This window comes from Chinchilla lanigera, unplaced genomic scaffold (assembly GCF_000276665.1).
Source record: "Chinchilla lanigera isolate Chin_1 unplaced genomic scaffold, ChiLan1.0 scaffold00013, whole genome shotgun sequence".
Taxonomy (NCBI): Eukaryota; Metazoa; Chordata; class Mammalia; order Rodentia; family Chinchillidae; genus Chinchilla; species Chinchilla lanigera.
The window spans coordinates 13,311,108-13,330,510 of record NW_004955414.1 but is presented as its reverse complement, the minus strand read 5'-3'; the positions used below and the strand labels follow the sequence as shown (position 1 = coordinate 13,330,510).

At 45.0% G+C, this 19,403-nt stretch overlaps 1 protein-coding gene across 8 annotated transcripts in view; it reads right to left on the bottom strand.

The window, feature by feature from the left end:
- Tenm4 (teneurin transmembrane protein 4) overlaps positions 1-19,403 on the bottom strand; it is a 715,396-nt gene that overhangs the window by 34,013 nt on the left and 661,980 nt on the right. For all 8 annotated transcript variants that reach the window (XM_013511959.1, XM_013511956.1, XM_013511957.1 and 5 more), the window contains 3 exons: positions 11,326-11,558; positions 7,282-7,436; positions 820-1,697 (listed from right to left, as the gene is read on the bottom strand). In XM_013511959.1, coding sequence (XP_013367413.1) covers positions 820-1,697; positions 7,282-7,436; positions 11,326-11,558 — 1,266 coding nt within the window. The remainder of the gene's footprint in view (positions 1-819; positions 1,698-7,281; positions 7,437-11,325; positions 11,559-19,403) is intronic.

The following is a 19,403-nucleotide window of genomic DNA, read 5'->3' as shown; positions in this document are numbered from 1 at the left end:
ATGAAGAAGGAAGTAGCTACTTGAGGTTCGCACTCTGACTGAAAACAGTGACACCACAGGGCCACAGAGAGGAGAGTCAGTGAAACTATACCTGGTAGATACAGGAGCTAATAAAAGAATAGTTTAAAATTGCATCAGGAAGGGGCCAAGGGCTTTGTGTCCTTGCCTCCCCACTTCTGGAAGCTATTACCATAGGACCACATAATATGCAATTGTTGTTCCACATTAATGTTCCTGACTCATAAAAAGAAAAGTTATACAGTATATGTCTGTAACATGTGTTTGAGGAGGGGGGACTTGCAACTTATTTCATAAGAAGTTCATACAAAATGGTTAAAATAAAAAACCCCATATTTTTGGAATTTGACTATGTGAGCTTTGATTATGTGGAAAATTCATCCATACTGATGTCCCTTCTCATGTTGCCATATACCTGGACACTGGTCACATGAAGGTGCTAGCACTTTATCAAGTATTTTTCATCTATCTCATCTCCCTGTGGTATTCTGGACAGGTGACTATTGAATCTATTTTACAGATGTGGAAACTGAGGCCTAGAGAGATTAAGTCTGTGATAGAGCTGAGATTGAAGCTCAACTCTTCTGATTCCTAAGCTCATGCTTTCTTTACTACTGCATTTCCTTCTTAGGAATCATTTGGAATAGGAACATGCAGACCATACTATAGGTAATGGTTTCCATGCTGAATACTGAATTAAAATGAAATAAACACAATAATTCATACTCCATCAATCCACCTCAAATCCTACAATGCATTTAAAAAAACACAACTGTCAAATGGTCTTATCTTGATACTTACTCATAAAATGTTGTCCATCCATTTTCATTGCTTTTGGTTGCCAGAAGGCCAGAATTGCCATGGTAGGTCATGATGGCCAACTCGTGTCCCTGTGTGGTCACACTTCGGAGTGCACTGTTGGTGCCCATAGTCACCCAGTATATCTGGCCATCGGGGACCACCAGCCAGAGGGGCATCCCTGTGGAATCTCGGCGGACATTCACCATATTGCCATTGTTGTCTGTGATGAGGGTGATATCACCGTCCCCAGTATAGGTGAAGTTGTACAGGTAGTCTCCTGTGGGCAGGCTCTGGGTGTACAGATGCTTGCCACTGGTATCAAACAGGTATAGCTCCTGGTCGATGGGTGAAGACAGCTCATACATGTTCTGGGTGTTGAGGAAAGGTTTGTTCTTCCGGATAAACCGAATTCGGATGTTCCCCAGGTCAGCCACGTAGAGCTCCCCATCAGCACACACAGCCAGGGAAGATGGGGTATTAAGTTTTGCATCCTTGGCATAACCATCATCTCCAGAGAAACAATCACAGTTGGCATCATTTTTACAGTCACAGCCACTGGGGGCCCCAGCAACCAGCGAGATCTCTCCACTAGTGGTGACCTGCCTGATGCGGTTGATCTTTTTCTCATCAGTCTCAGCAATATATAGGACCCCATTATGTGAAACAGCCAAAGCAGTGGCTGACTCCAGGGTTGCATGGATGGCCACCTTGCTCAGCAGGAAGTGGTCGATGCCAGGGACCTGGCAGTGCATGGGCCTTCCTGCGACAATGCGCACCTGGTGGTTCTCAGAGATCTGCAGGACCACGTTGTTGTCCAGGACATAAAGAGAGTTGTCCATTGGGTTGATGGCTAAGTCTGTGGGCCACTCCAAGCGAACCTGACAATGGAGACACCAACACTCAAATGACTGGCAAGATATCCCACACCCACTAAAACCTGCAGTAGTGTCCAAAAGGCTTTCACATAAAGTTTTGACTAATCCTTATACAGCCTAGCATCGAAAGTAGAGTGTCATGTTCCTGATCTGAGGGAAACTATGCAATCAATAGCTGCCAGCAAGACATCTGATGGGCTCTACACACTGCCAAAACCTGAAGAAAGAGACAATAGCAACAAGACATAGTAGGCAAGAGGACAAGACATTGGAGTCAGACCAGCCTGGATGCTGATCTTAGCTCCACTACTTATGCCACTGGGCAAGTTACTTTGCCTCTGAGCCTCAATATTTACATCTGGAAAACAGCAATGGCAACCATGCAGGGACCCTGATCCACAGGAAGTGTTCAAACCATGGCAGCTATTGTGAAGATGAGCGGGGAAGGCAGATAGGATGGAGTAAGAGCTTTCCAGAGATGTAAAAAGACTCTCTATGAATGCCCCATGTGATACATGTATGAAAGATAATTTCCCAAATCTTCATGTAGTAACATGGCCACGTACTGGGGATGTAAAGACAAAATAACCACGGCCTCTGACTGACATGATCTAGAGCAGTGATTCTCAAAACTGGCCTTGCATTCAAATTATCTGTAGACATTTGAGAAAATGTTGGTGTATAAATTCCACCCTGTGTCAGTTCAATGAGATCCCTGGGTGGGCTACAGCTTTGGAATTATTTCAAAAGCTTTGAAGGCAATTCTGAAGGAAAGGTAGGAATCACAATTGGATCCTTGCCCCTTAAAGGGTGAGAATCGGACCAGCAGCTTTGGCATCATTTGGAGGCCGTTCAGAAATGCTGAGGGGCAGACTCATCCCAAACCTACCGAATCTGGACCTACTTTTAAGCAAAGCCCCTGTGTGATTTCTGTGCACACTGAAGTTTAAGAAGCCCTGCTCCACATGGTGGTTTGCAGGACCTTAGCGAGCAGGTCTTCCTGGAAGGGATGAATGAAATTGGCAGTGGCATTCAGGGGCTGTGAGGCCTGGGCCTGGCCTCTTCTGAACCAGGCTAGGAAAGTGGCTTGGATCGGGGTAAGCCTCCAAGTGGGCACCTAGGGGATTGCACCTGGTATAGTCTAGGCAAAGAATGTTCTGCTCAATGGACATGGAGGCTCGATTGTTAGATGTATCACACTGGGAGTGCTGGGTACTAAGGCGAGTCTTTGTCACTCGTGTCCTCAAGGAGTCCATCCACTCTGCTAGTGCATTCTTTCTTCTGATTCTTAAGACCTGTCTAAAGACTCATCATTTTAGGGATCCTGAGCCCCCTAAAAACCCCTCATATTTGGTTCAATTTGGAGTTCACTCAAATAGATAAGTATGTATCTTTAGATAAGAAGTTTCTCTTACAGGAATTTACTTTTATGCACCATTGCCTATGAGTGTATTCATCACAGCCTTTTTAGCAATGGTAAAAAGCTGAAACAAACTCATATGGCCCAAACTGAGAACTGGGTAAATAAACTTTAGGGCTCGCCCATAGATTAGAATGCTAAGTGCAGTCCTTAAAGGTAATGTTCAGATGGACATGTAAGGACACTGGAGGTGTGTATTATGTGTTAAGTAGAAAGAAAAGGTCTTGGGGCTGGGGATTTAGCTCAGAGGCACAGTGCCTGCCTGGCAAGCATGAGGTCATGAGTTTGATTCCTGGTACCGGAAAAAAAACCAAAAAAAAAAAAAAAAAAGAAAGACAAGGTCTTAGAACTGTGAGCACAGGGTGATGCCAATTAAGGGAAAAATATGACAATAAGGTAGATTATGGGTAGAGATTAAAATATGTCACTTGAGTGACATATCCCAAAATATTAACTATGCAAGAGTCAAGGTGATTTGATATTCTTCTTTGTGGTTTTTAAGCTTCACAAATTTTCTACAGTGTACACGTGGACATTTACCAATGTAATAAGAAGCTCAATAAATTATATACATGGGGATGAGACCATTTCCATCCATTCCTTTTGCTCAGGGTCATTCTCAGTTCTTCAGAGCAATCAGTCCTCAGCCCTTTTGTCTTCTTATCCTAAAGTGACAGTCCTATCCTCAGTCCTAAAGCCCTTTTGTCTCCTTATCCCCTATTTCTGTCTGTCTGTTTGTCTGTCCACACAGAGCAAAGGAGCCTCAGACACTCCGGAGCTGCCCTGAGCTGCCGCTCACGCTCCCCAGTGGTCTCTGGAGCACAATTGCACCAGCTTTCAGCAGCATCAAGAACACAGTTTGCTCTAAAGCGACAGGAGAATTTTCAATTTCTTAAAACTCATTTCTTGTCAACACTGGCCGCTAAATATTTTATGCCCTCTGGTCTCGTGGCACCTTGGGGACCTGCTTGCAGAGACCTTTCTGCCTGTCATTATGATGAAAAGATGGGGCCCTGATGAGTGGGTGGATGGGAGGGGGAGGAAGCCAGCAGAGAAAGAGGGGAGAGGAAAGCAGAAGACACAAACAGCAAGTGCTTCTTGCCCTCTTGCCTTGTGCCAGTGTGCACAGAGGCACCTGGGAGAGGAGAAGGGCCCTGCTCTCAGAGCTGCGCCTTGCTCTGCCATGCAGCCCGCATGATGCTTCTGGAGCACAGCAAGGCCAAGCTTCTCTTGCTTCACCCCCTATTAGTGATGGTCCTGCTTGGCTTAGTTCCCTATCACCAAAATGGGGAGATGAGGCCTTATAACTCTGAGGTCCTGCAACGCCCAGATTCAAGGGTCCTATCAGGGGAGCTCCCCTCTCCCTGTCCTCCTCAGCATTCAGTGCCTTCATTAAGGTGCTCTGCGCTGATGGCCTTGCTACAGAACGAGGTGCCTGCAGAAACGTGCTGTCACATGAATGAATGAATGAATGAATGAATGCACCACTGGCACATGGCACAGAGGCTGTGTGGGATGGGGATTGGGAAACCTGGCTTCTTTGTTTCTTAAACACTGAACTTCTTTCATTATATGTAGAAGCGGGGTGATAAATACTACATAGGGTAGTTGTGAAGATCAAATAAAACAATGTATAAGGAAGCTCTCTGTAGACTTTAAAGGCAACTAATATCTACATCCTATGACTAGGTGCCAGTTACTATGCTAGGCACTTATGTACATTAATTAGCTCATTTCCACGTCCCTGATGGAACCTAACACATGTTACTGCTTTTATAAGTGCATTTTCTTTTACTAAGCCTCAGTTTATTATTTCTAATATCTACCCCATGGATGATCGCAACAGCTAAATAAGGTAACATAAGTCACACTCATCTCTGTATTCTTATTTTTAATGGAGTGCCTGGCACATGGGAAATTTTCATTTTGGCGGCTAAGTACAGAGTTAGGCTCTGCCTGTGGTGGCCAGAATTGCTGAGCTTTTTTAAAAAACAGGTTGCAACATCTTCTGCTCATTTTCTATGGATGCCCCCTCCGCCCCAATCTCATTTGGGGCCTGATCTCTGTCTCTGCCCAGAGGACTGGCCCAATTCTGTGGTTCTCCCCTTTTGCACTCTTGCCTCCCAGCTGTATTCTCTCTGTGGCGTTCCTCCCTGGTCCCCAGGGAACAGCAAAGTAGCTGGGCACTGGTAAAAGAGGAAGCTCTGGGAATGAAAGCCAGTACCCTCTGCCCCTATGTGAAATAATTAATATAATATAATAATATAAATGTAGCCCCTTTTTTTTTTTTTTGTCTTTTTGAGACAGGGTCTCGCTGTGCAGTTCAGGCTGGCCTTCCACTCACTTTATAACCCAAGCTGGCCTTGAACTCATGGTGATCCTCCTGCCTCAGCCTTCTGAGTGCTGTGATTGCAGGTGTGTGCCACCATACCCGCCTATGAAGTTAATTCTTCCACGATTCTGGTCACAAACTGAACTGGATGATAAAATTTCTGCGTAAGTTCAATATTGAACCTAACCACTGAACTGCCTGGTTTGGAGAGTTTGGTTTAAAAAAATTCTCATGCTTAGATTCAGAGGAAGGTAGTGAGGACCAAGGGTAGAGAGATTTTAGTGTGAAATTTTGGAATCTGAGAGTGGTTTTCAGTTTCCTCCTCTCCCATACACCAGCTGTCTTCTAAGCCTTTTATCTAACTGCTTAGATGTGGATGAAAGTTTTCAGCACCCTGTGCTGGCTGGTGGAAGGCCCATGTTGAGAGATGATGGCTGGGGAAACTTCATGGAGAGCAACGCCAGGTTGCTCACAGACTGGAGAGGGAGACTGGAGCCAGCAAGGGGAGGCCTGCCAAACTGCAAAGAGGAGTGGCAGCGAACAGACTCTACCCCGGAGCACAGCAACACAGGGGCTGGTGCACAGGCAGGGATGTGACGTGGGTGCTGTGACGTGGGTGCCAGAGCAGCCATGAGGCTCTGGGGAAGGAGCTCAGTGATATGTGTCAGCAACAGACGTGGGCGTGATGAGTGAGGGTGTGAACAATGTCACAGCTGGCCTCCTTATTTCCTAGTTTCCGGTCATGTGGGCAACACGATGCTCACTAATTCCCCACAGGCCAGGCCTTGCCAAGGACCCAGCAATAAAGGACACAGTCCTGGCTCACTCACTGCAGTGTGTACCGAGGTCACGCTGGATAGCCAGCCACTGGTGTCTCTTTTGGGTCTGTTCTTACCTAGCAGCCGCCATCCAAACTCTCTGGCGTGGGTGTCGCAAGGTCCTTCTCTAGCTGACCCCAAAGCGTGCCTCCTGCCTCAATTCCTGCCACCTCCTTCAAGCAGCCTATGCTTTGGCATTCGATTTGCCAATTGTCTGTGAATGTGCCACGCTTGTTAGCATCTCTGTGCTTTTGCGTGTGTCATGCCCTTTGTGTGAAATGTCTCTTTTTCTTTTCTGCCACCCACTGAAGTCCTACTGAACCTTCAAAACCTGGTGTAAACGTCACCTCCCTTGTAAAAATGGGCATGAGAACTGTTTGTTCATTTCTGAAGTGCTGAGTGGTGTGAGAAACTGTCCACGCATGATTGCATGTGTTTTCAAGGTAATCCTGTGAGGCTGATCTTCATACATCTACTTAAAGCTACTGAGCTAGTAAATGGCAAAGCTAGGATTCAATCACTTGATCAGTCAATCAATCAACCAGTCAATCAGTCTACAAATATAGGCCATAATCCTACTCTGCACCAGGCAACTCGATTATAGTCGAGGCTAAAAGATAGAATTCCTGTTCCCATGTAGCCCATGGTCTAGACAGAGAATAGACAATGTCCAAGTACCTATGTGTATTATCAGGAAGAAAGTCCAGTGGCTATGGGCTTAAATTCACAGGGTAAAGCTTTGTCCACCCTTCTCTGCTAACCTTGGGCAGATATTTTCACTGACCCCACCCAGCCTGCACTAGGGCCTCCACACTTGCTACCTCTGAGGGTGGACTCTCAGGGACAGTGGGAGGGGTGTCTTCCTTGTCTTTATGCCCTTGGTGTTCATCACAGTCCCTGCACCAGTGGGAACCCTTTAGAGGTGTGTGCAGCGTGAAGATAAAAGGCCAGCAGACTGGGTGGCAGATGGGAGGATGAGCGCACAGATGCAGGGCTCTGGCAGACAAGTCTTCTCACCTGAGAAATATCCATGACAGAATCGCAGCTGAGGGGCCGGGCTGATGTGAGATCATTAGAGCCCAGCAGGGTAGAGATGATCCCATTCTGATCAATGCGTCTGATCATGGTGCCATCCACGAAGTAAATCAGCCCAAACTTGTCCACTGTAATGCCTGGGGTGTAGAAGCCAACACAAGAATGCAGCATTAGAGATGACAAGGACCCACAAGACCTGGAGCCCTGTGACCTGACAAAGGCCACTTCCAGTATGATCTATCAGATCCTTCCACAACACCCCTGCCTTCTTGTGGTGCTGGGAGTTGAACCCCAGAACTTGCACATTAGGCAAGAGTTTTCCCATGGTGCTGCACTCCCAGCCCATCAGCCTCCTTTTAAAGACCGGGAGATGGAGGCTTGGTCTGAGGGCTTTGTTCAAAGCAGAGATGAGAATTCACGTTCTCAGATCCTCCTGAGCTCTGGTGCTCCCACTTTGCTGTGTCCAGAGATTTTTATCTGTTTCCTTGTCCACTCACAAAAACTGGATTCATAACTTATGGGGGTTTGTGCAGCAGCAGAGGTAGTGGTTATCACTGTTAACTTTTGGCCCTGCAAATCTAATAATCAAATCTCTTTTTTGGACAACAATTTTTCTTTTTTTTCTAAGACAATCATCATTCAAGTTTCTTTACCTTTATTATCTTAGTTTCACTGGTCATTATAAAAGCATAGGGTCTAAAAAGAATCTTATAGATGTATACAGAGAATAATGTTGAAACTAATGTCTAAGGAAGGTTTGGTGAAGAGGGAAGTCAGGTTATTACCCAGGAACATCTGTTCCACATGTTAGACTGTCTCACCCTGTTCAATTTATTCCTGACTCAGCTTGCATGGGCAAGGCACTGGACACCTCTGCATTTGCTTTCTCAGCTGTCAAATGAAGGGATTGTTCTAAGTCTGTTTTTCTCTCTCTTGGACATGTGTGGGAATTCCTCTGCAGAATGTGCTACAGTGCACCCCAGGTGGCTGCTTCAGAAGATCCCTATTGCAGCCCAAGTGTCTGTCTGCGTTTCTGACAAGCATTTTGGGTGATCACGATATGAACTAAAGCCTGAGAACTACTGCACTAAATCAGTGCTTCCTGGCCAAAGATGTGTATTGGAATCACATGGGCAGCCTTTTCAGCTCACACCTGCTTGGCCTCACTCCTGCAAATTCTTACTTAGTGGCTGGCTGGGACTAGGACTAAGGCATGTTTTCAAACTGGTGATCATGGGTGATGATCACTGTCACCCCAGGTCCAGAATTACAAGAGTCAGATATAACCTATCAAACTGCGACCTCTGAGGGGTGACAGTGAGACGTGCCCCCAAGGAGAGTGTGGTCTGGATGGCTAAGCACAGGACCGAGGGAGAACCATGTGGAATACTACAGGAAATGAAAAATCCCAGAGGGTAGTAGTGGGATAAAGGAGAATCAGGTCACTTTTGCTCCGCTTCATTTTCTCCTGAGCAGGGAATGGAAGAGGGGATCAAAGACTCACTGAGGCTCAGACCCCTTCACCAAGCAGCTCCCTAGTGGTGTTACCTTGGGCAAACTATTTCACTCCCTCTTCTCTTCTTCCTCCTTTTTTGGGGGGTGGTGGTGGTGGAATCCAGGGCTTTCACACTGAGCTACACCTCTAGACTTTATTTCTTTTTGAGACAGGGTCTCACTAAATTGTCCTGGCAGAACTGTATTTTGCAATCTTCCTCCCTCAGCCTCCCAGAGTGCTGGAATTGTGAGCATGTGCCAGGATGTGGAGCTAAGCCACTTTATTTCTCAGCCTCAGTTTCTTCATTGATAAAGCAGGAGGATAACATCTGATTGGAATAATTAGTCTTTGATCATTATTAATGACTATTAGGATTATGAGGACATGGCTGGCACTTTGTGGGTTTTGAAGTCCTTGTTCTTGGGGGCCCGTGCAGCTCTTTTGGGCAGCAGGGTATTAAGTGATGCCTCTCCCTGAAGCACAGTTCCTCTTCTTGCCCCTCTCTGGGCTAGGCAGCTGGGGAGGATTTCACACAGAGGACCTGGCAGCCTCAAGCTGGGAGCCTTTCTTGTGGTCCTGACTCAAATGTAAATTAATTTCATTCTTTAAGTACCAAGACATGAGTTTTCTTGTCTGCCTGGCTATGCCCTGTCTTTCTCTTCCATCTGCTCAGACTGATGAGTGCTCCATGAACAATTAGGTTTCTTGTTTACAAAGTTGGCTGCACAGGCTAATAGGAGTGATCTGTCCCCTGATTAATTACTTCATTTTTTTCTCCTTTTGTTGTGCTAAATAGATGGACATCTTTTCTCCTCCCTACTGCAAAGTGCCTTCATACTGTGGCACCCTTGTCATTTCTCCCTGGGTTAATTACAGGCTTGTGGGCACTGCACTGCCACTCCATCTGTGTGTGGGGAGGGCGAGGCGGGGAACACACGTGTGTGGAGAGCAACTGAGAAGTGTTTGGGGAGAACAAAAATTCCCTAGAAAAACCTGTCTTAATCCTAAAAGGTACAGTGTTGTAGCTGAAAGGGGCCTCAGGGATCAGTTAGCCTAATCTGCTCACTTACTAAAGGGGAAACTGAGGCCCAGAAAAGGAGGTGCCAGAGTCAGCCAGTAACAGACAAAAAGCATAATGCAGGGTCTCAGTACCAGCCTGGTACTCTCTCCACACTTCAGATTGCTCTCTCGGTACTATAAAGTCATCAGTAGGAGGGACACTAACCACCTACAACACAATGTTTACCCCACAGTTACCACCTGACCCATCCCGGAGGTCTGTGGAGCAGACAGTGTGCTATGATGACACGACATGTGCTATAATATATCATAACACAATACAACAAAACAGTAGGAGTCACCACTTACATGCTGCTTACTATGTGCCTAGTACTACTTTACTAAGCCTTTATATTCTTTGTAATATTTAAGCTGTACAATAACGGTGCAGTATATTCCTATTACATGGGTGAGGAAAATGATGCCCAGAGAGGTTAAGTAACTTGCCCAAAGTCGTACACCCGCTAGATGAGAATGTCTGGATTTGAATGTGTAATTAAACAAAAGTTAACTGCTTTGATTTGAAATCAGGCCTTAAAATCTGGCACTCTTTAACAATATAATTACCTATAATGTTTTAAGAGGCTATCACTTGAAATATATTAACTGTGGTCCTCAGAACCATCCTGGAAGGCATGCACAGACAGTATTACTACTCCTGTTCTTTTTAGGAGGACCCTGGTGCTTGGGCACTGCATGTCACTGGCTCTAGGGCTGGTACCACAGGTGGTGCCCCACTGAGGGCTGTTGGCAAGGACGGCTTCTCATCTAACAAGCTTCTTAATCTCCAAGGTGCAGGGGTCTCTCAGCTCTAAACCCTCATACACAGCTCTTCCTTCCGGCATCCAGAGGGATTCATGTCTAAACCTCACTTACTTTGCTACAATGAACTTATCTATGCAACCACAGAGCTCTGTGCATTCAGTCCATACTTGCTGAATAAATGAAAGAGAAATACCGAGTGAGGGCATTTAGAGACTCAACTTTCTAAAGGACTCAAAATTGAGTCCTAGAGTCAACCCACTGTACAGCACATGAACATTCCAAAATGACATATAATGATATCTTTTGTACAACAATAACATGAGAAATAGCATTCATGTCCAACAATCAGACACTGATAAGGGGGTGATAGGATAGCCAATGGAAGGAATATTGCCTAGCCACTAAAAATGAGAAGACTATTAAAACTAGAAGACTAATGACATGGAGAAGAAGTCATGATATATCACTGGGAGAAAAAAGCAGGTTTCTCAGTTTACTGTGATTTCTTTTAGTTTGCTTGATTTTAGTGAGTGTTGCGTACACACAAACATTTAGGAACAGACTAGGAGGAAGGGTTAACAGGGAATATTTCCGGTACGTAGCATTATCACAATTCTCGCTTTGCTCTGTATATTATTTGGTGCTTTTTTGGAAATGGAAAATGCTCGAATACTTGTTTTGATAGTGTTTAAAAGGCAAGGCCTTACCCCTGGGGTTGGTAAGTGTGGCTTCTGTGGCCTTCCCACCATCCCCGCAGCGAGTGTCATCAAAGGGGAGGCACTGGTCACCAGTCCCTGCCACCACCTCGGAGTTCTTGACAAGGTCCTTCACCACCGCGGTGGACTTGATCTTAAAAACCCGCCGGCTGTTGGTATCAGAAAGGAAGACGGCCCCGCTCATGGGGTCTGTGGTCAGGTAGTACTTATGTGCTGGACTGTGACTAGAAAACAAAGACATGGCCAGTGGTGAGTACTTTCTTCTCTCCTTTCAGGTAGCGAGAGATGGACAACTTGAATTCCTGGCCTTCAAATCCAAGCAAGAGTCTCCCAGGGATGATATTTCTACTTTGGGTAATGGCTTCCCAATTTTTTTGACCTTAGGGCTTGGACTAAGTATCCCTCCCACCTAACTGCTGATTCAAAAACCTCTCGCTGATGACTGCTCATATCATGTTTTCTTAAAAAGATTATCAGTGAGGTTTGCAACAGGCAGCCCGTCAATTCAAGGTAGAAGCACAGAAGCACTTGACTTTAAAAACAATCCAAAGGCTACAAGACATAAAAGCCCTTCTCCACAGGAGTTTTATAGCAACTCTCACCCCTGTCTTGGGACTGATAGATAAAACAATAGTAGATATGACTCCAAGTCACTTTTAATACTGTCTCCTGCCGATATTCATGCTGTCCTTACCAGGGGCCCAGAAGTCTCTCTCTTGCAGCCAGATATAAATGAATTGCAAGATTAGTTTGTAACTTGTAGCAAGGAAAAAGAACAGAGGAACAGTGACAATGAGGGTCTATTTCAGGAAAAGAGTCACAAAGACTGGGCTCAGGCAGAAATCTGAAGGAGACAAGGTACAGCCCCCAGCCACAGGGTGGGCAAACACACATAATTAGTCTAGTTCTAAAATTTGCTGCTTCTGAAACCTGGGCAGATTATCTGGCGCTTGAAGTCAAGTTTTCCTCATCTACAAAATGGGAATATTAACAGCTACACCATGGGTGTACTGGAAAAATCATAAGGAACCACAAATGTCAAATATTTAGTATAGTGCAAGGCATACAGGAGGTGCTCCACAATCATGATTGCTATATTAATTACTAGAGACTGGATCTGAATTTGCATTTGGAATGTCTTCAGGTAGGTATTGCTTGTTAAGCCTGAATTTCACTATCTCATGATACTGCTCTATAATCTCTTCCAAGTCTAGGGCACAATCGGGTTGGATTCATCATTCCCAGGGAGCTAATGTTCCGTTCCTGTGTGTGGCCTGATCTTCACTAGGCCCTTGCCAGCATCAGTGGCTCCTTCTGTGTGTCTGGAATGCTTTCTGATGCAAAGTGACCTCTCCCTATTCAGATTGGATGGCCCGGTGCTGGGTACACACTCTGCCAGGGGCCTCTGGGTACCGGCTGAGCAGGCCTGGAATGCCAGCAAGGCATATTCCTCCATGATGCAAGCAAGACCACCAGAAAGGTCCAGAAGGGGATGAGTCTATACTTCCCAGGCATAAGGGTTTGGGTCCTTTTGAAAAACAAAATTTTGTTTTGGAGTCTAGGGTTTTTTCAATTACATATGAAAGCTGTTGTACTATAATCTTTTGGGGGTCCAGGTCTTTGAGGTCCTTACTCTGGCCCTGCTTGTTCATCTAGCTTTTGGCTGCATTCTCGGGGCCTGGCCATTGCTAATGGAGCAATGGAAGAAAAGACCCAAGGCTTTTCTTCCTCTGCTTGTTCCCCTGCTTGTTCATCTAGCTTTTGGCTGCATTCTCGGGGCCTGGCCATTGCTAATGGAGCTAATGGAAGAAAAGACCCAAGGCTTTTCTTCCTCTATTTTCTCTCTCTGAATTCAGTAAACACAACATGATTTTTCCCTGGCCCCTCTTCTCTGCCTAGTACTCCTGACCTATCACCTCCTTCTGACATCACGGCCAGGTCCCTGTCTGTGGCCAGGTGGTCCTCAGGTCCTTCTTCCTGATCTAATCCAGACACCAACATGTCATTCCCATTCTTCTCTTCCAGGACTCCTGCCTTACAGAGGAAATGCAGGGTCCTCAGCACTCCAGGCTCTTCATGGCTGTTCCATCTTCCTGGCCCCTCTCTGCAGACACACTATTCTCCACTAACACCTACAACCTGTCCCTCAATGTATTTCAGGACCTTTTGCACCTGGTTCCTGCCCTGTCCCCTTCTCCTTCCTAGTTATTCTGCAGTCATCTGCCCAAAGAGAACCCTTTTTAGCAAGTCCTCTCCACCTTTCTTCTCTGTACACTGAGATCCATACTAGCTTGCATCTGGATTACAGGACATTTTTCTTTTTTTTGTAAAGGGAATTGAACTCAGGATCTTGCACTTGCCAGGCAGGCGCTTGTGCCACTGAGCTATATCCCTGGCCCCAGGACATTTTTTATAATGTCATGGCTATTTATTTCTATGTCTCTCTCCTAGATCCAACCACCAGTACTTGAAGGAGAGGGACCAGATTTTATTTATTGCTATATTTCCAATGTTCAGCTTGGTGCCCCGGCGCATCAGCATTGCTACTTGGTTTAAGTAGATGGTGTTGTGGTTTAAATATAAAGTGTTCCTCAAAGACTCATGAAGTGAAGACTTTATCCCAAAGCAGTGATGTTTAGATGTGGGGCCTATAAGGATGACCGGGTTGTGAGAGTGAGTTCACAGCTGAACGGTCTATTAGAAGGGAGGCCAGTGCTGGGGGAAGCAGGTCACTGGGGCTGTGCCTTTGAAGGGTACATCCTACCTCCAGCCTCTGCCCCCCGGCTCTTCCTTGCTTCCTCTGTTTCCTGGTTGCCATGTGCCTTGCCCTTCCACCGTGGTGCTTTTGGCTTCAAGCCAGCCTACCATGGACCCCTGAAAAACTGCGAGCCAAGACAAACCTTTCTTCTGTAAGTTGTGCATGTCAGGAATCTTGTCCCAGAAACAGAAAGTTGACTAACACAGATGGCATCTTTATTTTCAGTTTATTTAGGTGAGATCTGTATTCAAATTACTTCGTTTTTCTTTTACTTCTCATTTAGACATGGTGGTAACAGCACAGATGTCCTGTTTATCTTGAACTGTCCCTTGTGACTTATTCTATAATGTAACACAGATTTAATCTTCCCAGATGACACTGATTTTGGCTAAATTAAATCCAGTGACCTTAGATCCTGTTCTGCAATGTTGGAGCGGCCTGATCTTTCAGCTTTCCTGATGACAGCTGGGAGATGGGGTGACGATTTCATTTCTTTGCACTTCACTCATGATAAACTGGTGCTATCCACCTAGGCAGAAAATGGTCCCCAAGGGAGTATGGTGGGGGCCCTGTCCACTTAGATTAGCCCCTTATTCTTCCAGCTCATGTTTCCCTGCAATGCCCCAAAGAAGTGTCACTTGTGCAGTTTCTCAGACGGGTGAGTTCCAGGCAAGGATGGCACTGGCAGGCTTGTCCCAGAGCTGTAAGAGTCATGGCCATGTCTTTTGTGCTCAAGGACAAAATTGAGGTCTGGTGGGCAGTTAAGCATAAGGGAAAGAATTCTAACTTGGAATTTAGAAGGTATAGGTTCTAACTGGGGGAAGTTACCTAAATTATTCAAGTTGTAGTTCCCTCAGCTGTCAAATGATTAAGTCCCTGCTGTTTTGGTGTAAGGATCAAATGAAATTATCAAGAGCCTTTTCTAGTTTGTGGCACTTTTTGGACATTTTTCAGCTCATTTCTTCCTCATGCCACCCGGCACTGGGAGCCGCACCTGTGCCCCTGATGCCCTCTGGGTCCCTTCCAGCTACAGCCTCACCAACTTAAAGAACAGGGATGCAGAGACAGCTTTCATGGATATGTATATCTGGAGGTGTAGTGTGCCCCAGATGCTGTCTAGTGTGAGGTATGCACGGCCTCATTTTTCTCACTACTATATCCCAGGTAGGGACTTTTTCCTTAGAGTTCAGAAAACTGAGACTGAGAGAGGTGAAGTGACTTGCCTAGGATCACAAACTGCTAATCACAGTGGCAAGATAGAATGCTAACTCAGATCTGTTAGACACCAAAGTTTATGTTCTTTTTATTTCTCCCACACTGCTGATCAGGGCCCTTAGTCACCTGGGAGCACCTGTCCATCTCCTGAGATTCAGCCTAAGCATCACCTTATCTATAATCTCATTCCTGGGCCCTCACTCCTTCCGCGTCAGTGGAAGTGGCTACATCCTTCATAGAGCCTAGGCAGATACACTTTTAATATCTGTAGTATCTTAAGACGTTTTTCTGCTTAGTTGTTTGCCTTCTCAATGCAATCTTTCCGCAGCAGGGACTGACTTCAAGTCCCTGGTGCTTCCCGCTGGGCCAATGTAAAGTAAGTACTCCAGAAAGTTCTGTTGAATTTAAGAGTGAGTGACTAAATTGCTGTTTCCCTGTCTGAGGTGTACATAGGAAGCACCTACCACTAATGATCTGAGATTAATGGTTCTATACATGAGAATCACCAGGAAAGCCTAAAGAAACCCCACACATACACCTCTGAGAGCTCTCCAAATGCCTCTGTGGCAAAGCCAGGCTTGGGAACCTGGCCTTAGTGCTGTGCTTTTCAAACTTTAATGTGCATATGAACCACTTAGAGATTTTGTTAAAGCACTGATTTAAGTTTACTAGTTCTGGGGTGCAGAATTTCAAAGTGTGCATTTCTGACTATTTCCCAGAGCATGCCAGTGTTATTGCTTACACTCTGACTAGCAAGGCCCCAGAATACTATGCAAATCAGAAATATCTTTGGGGCATGTGATGGAAGATGATCTCTAGCTGAGACTCCATGCCTGGTTCTGTGAGACTCCATGCCTGAGACCATGTCTGATCCTATTTTGATTCTGAGTCTCACGAGCAGAGCTGAGCATAGGATATGATCATAGCTTTTTTTCTTGAGGGCTTGCATTCTTTTCTGGCTCTTCAAACATAACTTTGTTCCCTCTGGATGTGACATAAAATCTTAGAGGCCTTCAGGGTACCATCCTGAGGTTAATGAGTTGAAGTCAACCTTACCCTACCTACTATGTGGGAAGTCCCTAGTAGGAGGTAGGAACTGGGAGGGTTAGAGAAAAAAGTGATCTATGCTTTGCATCTGAGTGAGGTCTGCCTTGTTCAACGGGCATGCTTTAGCCACGTTAGGTAGCAGCCCTGGAAGAACCTGACCTCAGAACTAGTGGGAAGAGCTTGAGTGTTGGAGCTACACAGACAAACTCGTCTCCCTGTACACTTGATTGAGTGCAGACAAATTACTCAGCTATTCTGAGCCTCAGTATTTTTTTTTAATCTGAGAAATGGAGATGATCAGCCTCATTTCAAATGTTTATTTTGATAACAGAAACTGCATGAAGAGTGCGAATCTCTGTCATAGTGCATGTCCCATCAAAAAATGAAATGCTTGATAAATAGTACTTTTTAAGCAAAGCTACGTACTTTGACTATTTATGTCAGTGGATAATGAAAAAGCTAAGCAGGTGGGATAATAATATTGTCTTGTTCAACCTGTGCCCCATAGCTAAAGGCTCTGTTGAGTTACTATAATATGTAAAGCTAGGTTTAAGGGGTACTTGAGGTCAGGTGTGATCCTAGGGAAGAGATCTGGGAAGAGGGGAGGCGATTGCTTCTGGAAGGGTCCACAGAAGATGTCCAAAGGACCTCTGTACTGCACTGCTCAGCATGGTGGTCAGCATTGAGGCCAAGAAAGCTACAGGCAGAGAAGTTCCCCCCCAGGGGAACATGTGCACACAGGTTAAGGTCACCCCAATTTTATCACTGGGAACAGCAGGATCCGCCAGTGGCAGAGGACAAAATACTAGAATTTGTTTAATCTACCTTGGTAACGACTGAAGGTGGATACTGAGGCCCAGAGAGAGGAAGGGATTTGCTAATGTGAGGTGCCAGTTAAAATCACAGCTTGAACTCAGGGTTTCTGACTCCTGATCATCTTTACAAAACTGGAAGGCAGAAAGTGATTGCCCCTCTCCCTCTTGTTTCTGTTCACTTTAGAGACAGTTTTTAGCGCCTGGGAGAATAAATCGAGAGAGGGCAGCAATCTAGTTTTACAATCACATGGTGGATATAACAAAAGGCCACCGAAAAGCAGGGTCAGAAGAGACTCAAACCACAACCGCTTTCAATTTGTAGATGATGAGACTCGAAACCTCAAAAACCGAGTGACCAACCCAAGGCCACATGGCCCAAGACTCTTCCCAGCTGTGCTGGCCGATGTCACAGCTGTGTCCCGGGCAGCTACCACGATTGACCCAATGCTTCTGTGTTAAAAGACAGACTCTAACCCAAGATCTTTATGGAAAATGTATTTCTGTGTTTGCTGCCAAACTGAAGTTGAGGTTACGTATCAACACCTAGTTTAGAGTCATCCATGCAAATCACTGAAGTGCTCAGGTTTCACTGTGAGGAAAAATATTTCTCTTTTGAGAAGCAAGTATAATTTCCACTTCATCATCCATGCAAACCATGAAAGTAATTATGTTTTCCTATTTATTCCGTTTGGCTGCAGTGAATCCCAGAGTCTAATTTAAGGTATAATCACAGATACCTTTCCTTCCTTTTACTTTCTATCCCAATTTCTATTCACTTTAATACATGTGTCTTTCAGTATAACAGGATTCAATTATTTTCCTTTGGGAGAAATGGAGGCACATAATCATTATCATATAATAATTATGATAAATACTAATATTATGTGTATTATGTTGTTGTTATTAGTACTACAACCACTATTTCTGGAGCTATTCCTTATGCCTGAAAAATGCTGGACACTTTACAAATCCCCTTTGTGATTCTTATAAGAATCCTTTAATGGAGATTGTAATAACCTCAAGTTAGAAATGAAAACTCTGAGAGATGACATAATCCTTTCATAGCCAGAAAATCAGGGAGCTTCAGTGTTCACATCTGTAAACTGGATGTCATCATGGGTACCTACCTCACAGAATGGTTTGGGACCAAATGCTACAATAAATGTAAACTGCCTAACTCTCTGCTACATACTACATATTCTATATACGCTAATTATTATCTTCAAATAATAGATGTGATTATTATGTAAATGATATACTTGCTAATGTAGAAATTCAATAATTGCTGGCTTTAGGGTCTATCTGACTCTTTTATCTCTATCTATTACCACCCCATGTGCCACTACGCTCTGAGGCACATGTGGATAGCTCACAGTCATCTGTGTCCACACACATCACAGCTCTGACTTCCCACGGTTAATTTCAAAATCACCCCAGCATATGCAGGGTCAGAAGAATCTATTACCCAGGAGTCAGATGAATGCCACAATGACAGATATCACTTCTCTTGGTATATCTGACTAGGCCCTCTTTTTTTTTTTAAGACCCTCTCTTGATGGTTGCAGTGTCACTGTGAGGACATGTGTTCTCTGTGATGAAGTTGTATTTGGGGACTTCTCTCTACAGGAAGTCCCTGTGCCCTGCTCTGTCCTTGTTGGCAAACCTTAGGGTGGGGAAGTTCCCTGGCATCTCAAAGTTATGATGCTTGGAATGCCACAGACATGGAAATGTGAAACCTGTCTATTTCAGATTGTTCACCTGAGATAGTCTCAGGACTTCCCATCATGACTACCAACGTTGCACAACTGAATGATGTCTGGATGATGTTCTCATTTATTCCAAGGGTTCAGCAGACTGCAGCAATTAATTACTTCTTTATTACTTCAGTGTGTCACATCCACAAACCACAGGGTAACTGCCCAACTTTATTTCAGATTCAAGGAGTTCGGGCTTTCACCCCCACCCCACCATTATTAATAACATCCTGTCTTCACAACCCATTATCCCCATCCATTCCAGTCACACAGGGCTCCTTTGCCATTGAGCCACGTGGAATTGACATGTGCGGCTTACCATACAACATGCAACAAGGCAGGGGAGACAGGAAATTCTCCACTGGTTCGCTTACCTATGTCTGAAATCTTTATTTCTGACAGAAGACAGGAGAGCAGGGAATAGAAGAAAGAATGAGGTGTTAGCAGCAGGGTTAGAAGTATTATTAGCAGCCTGAAAAC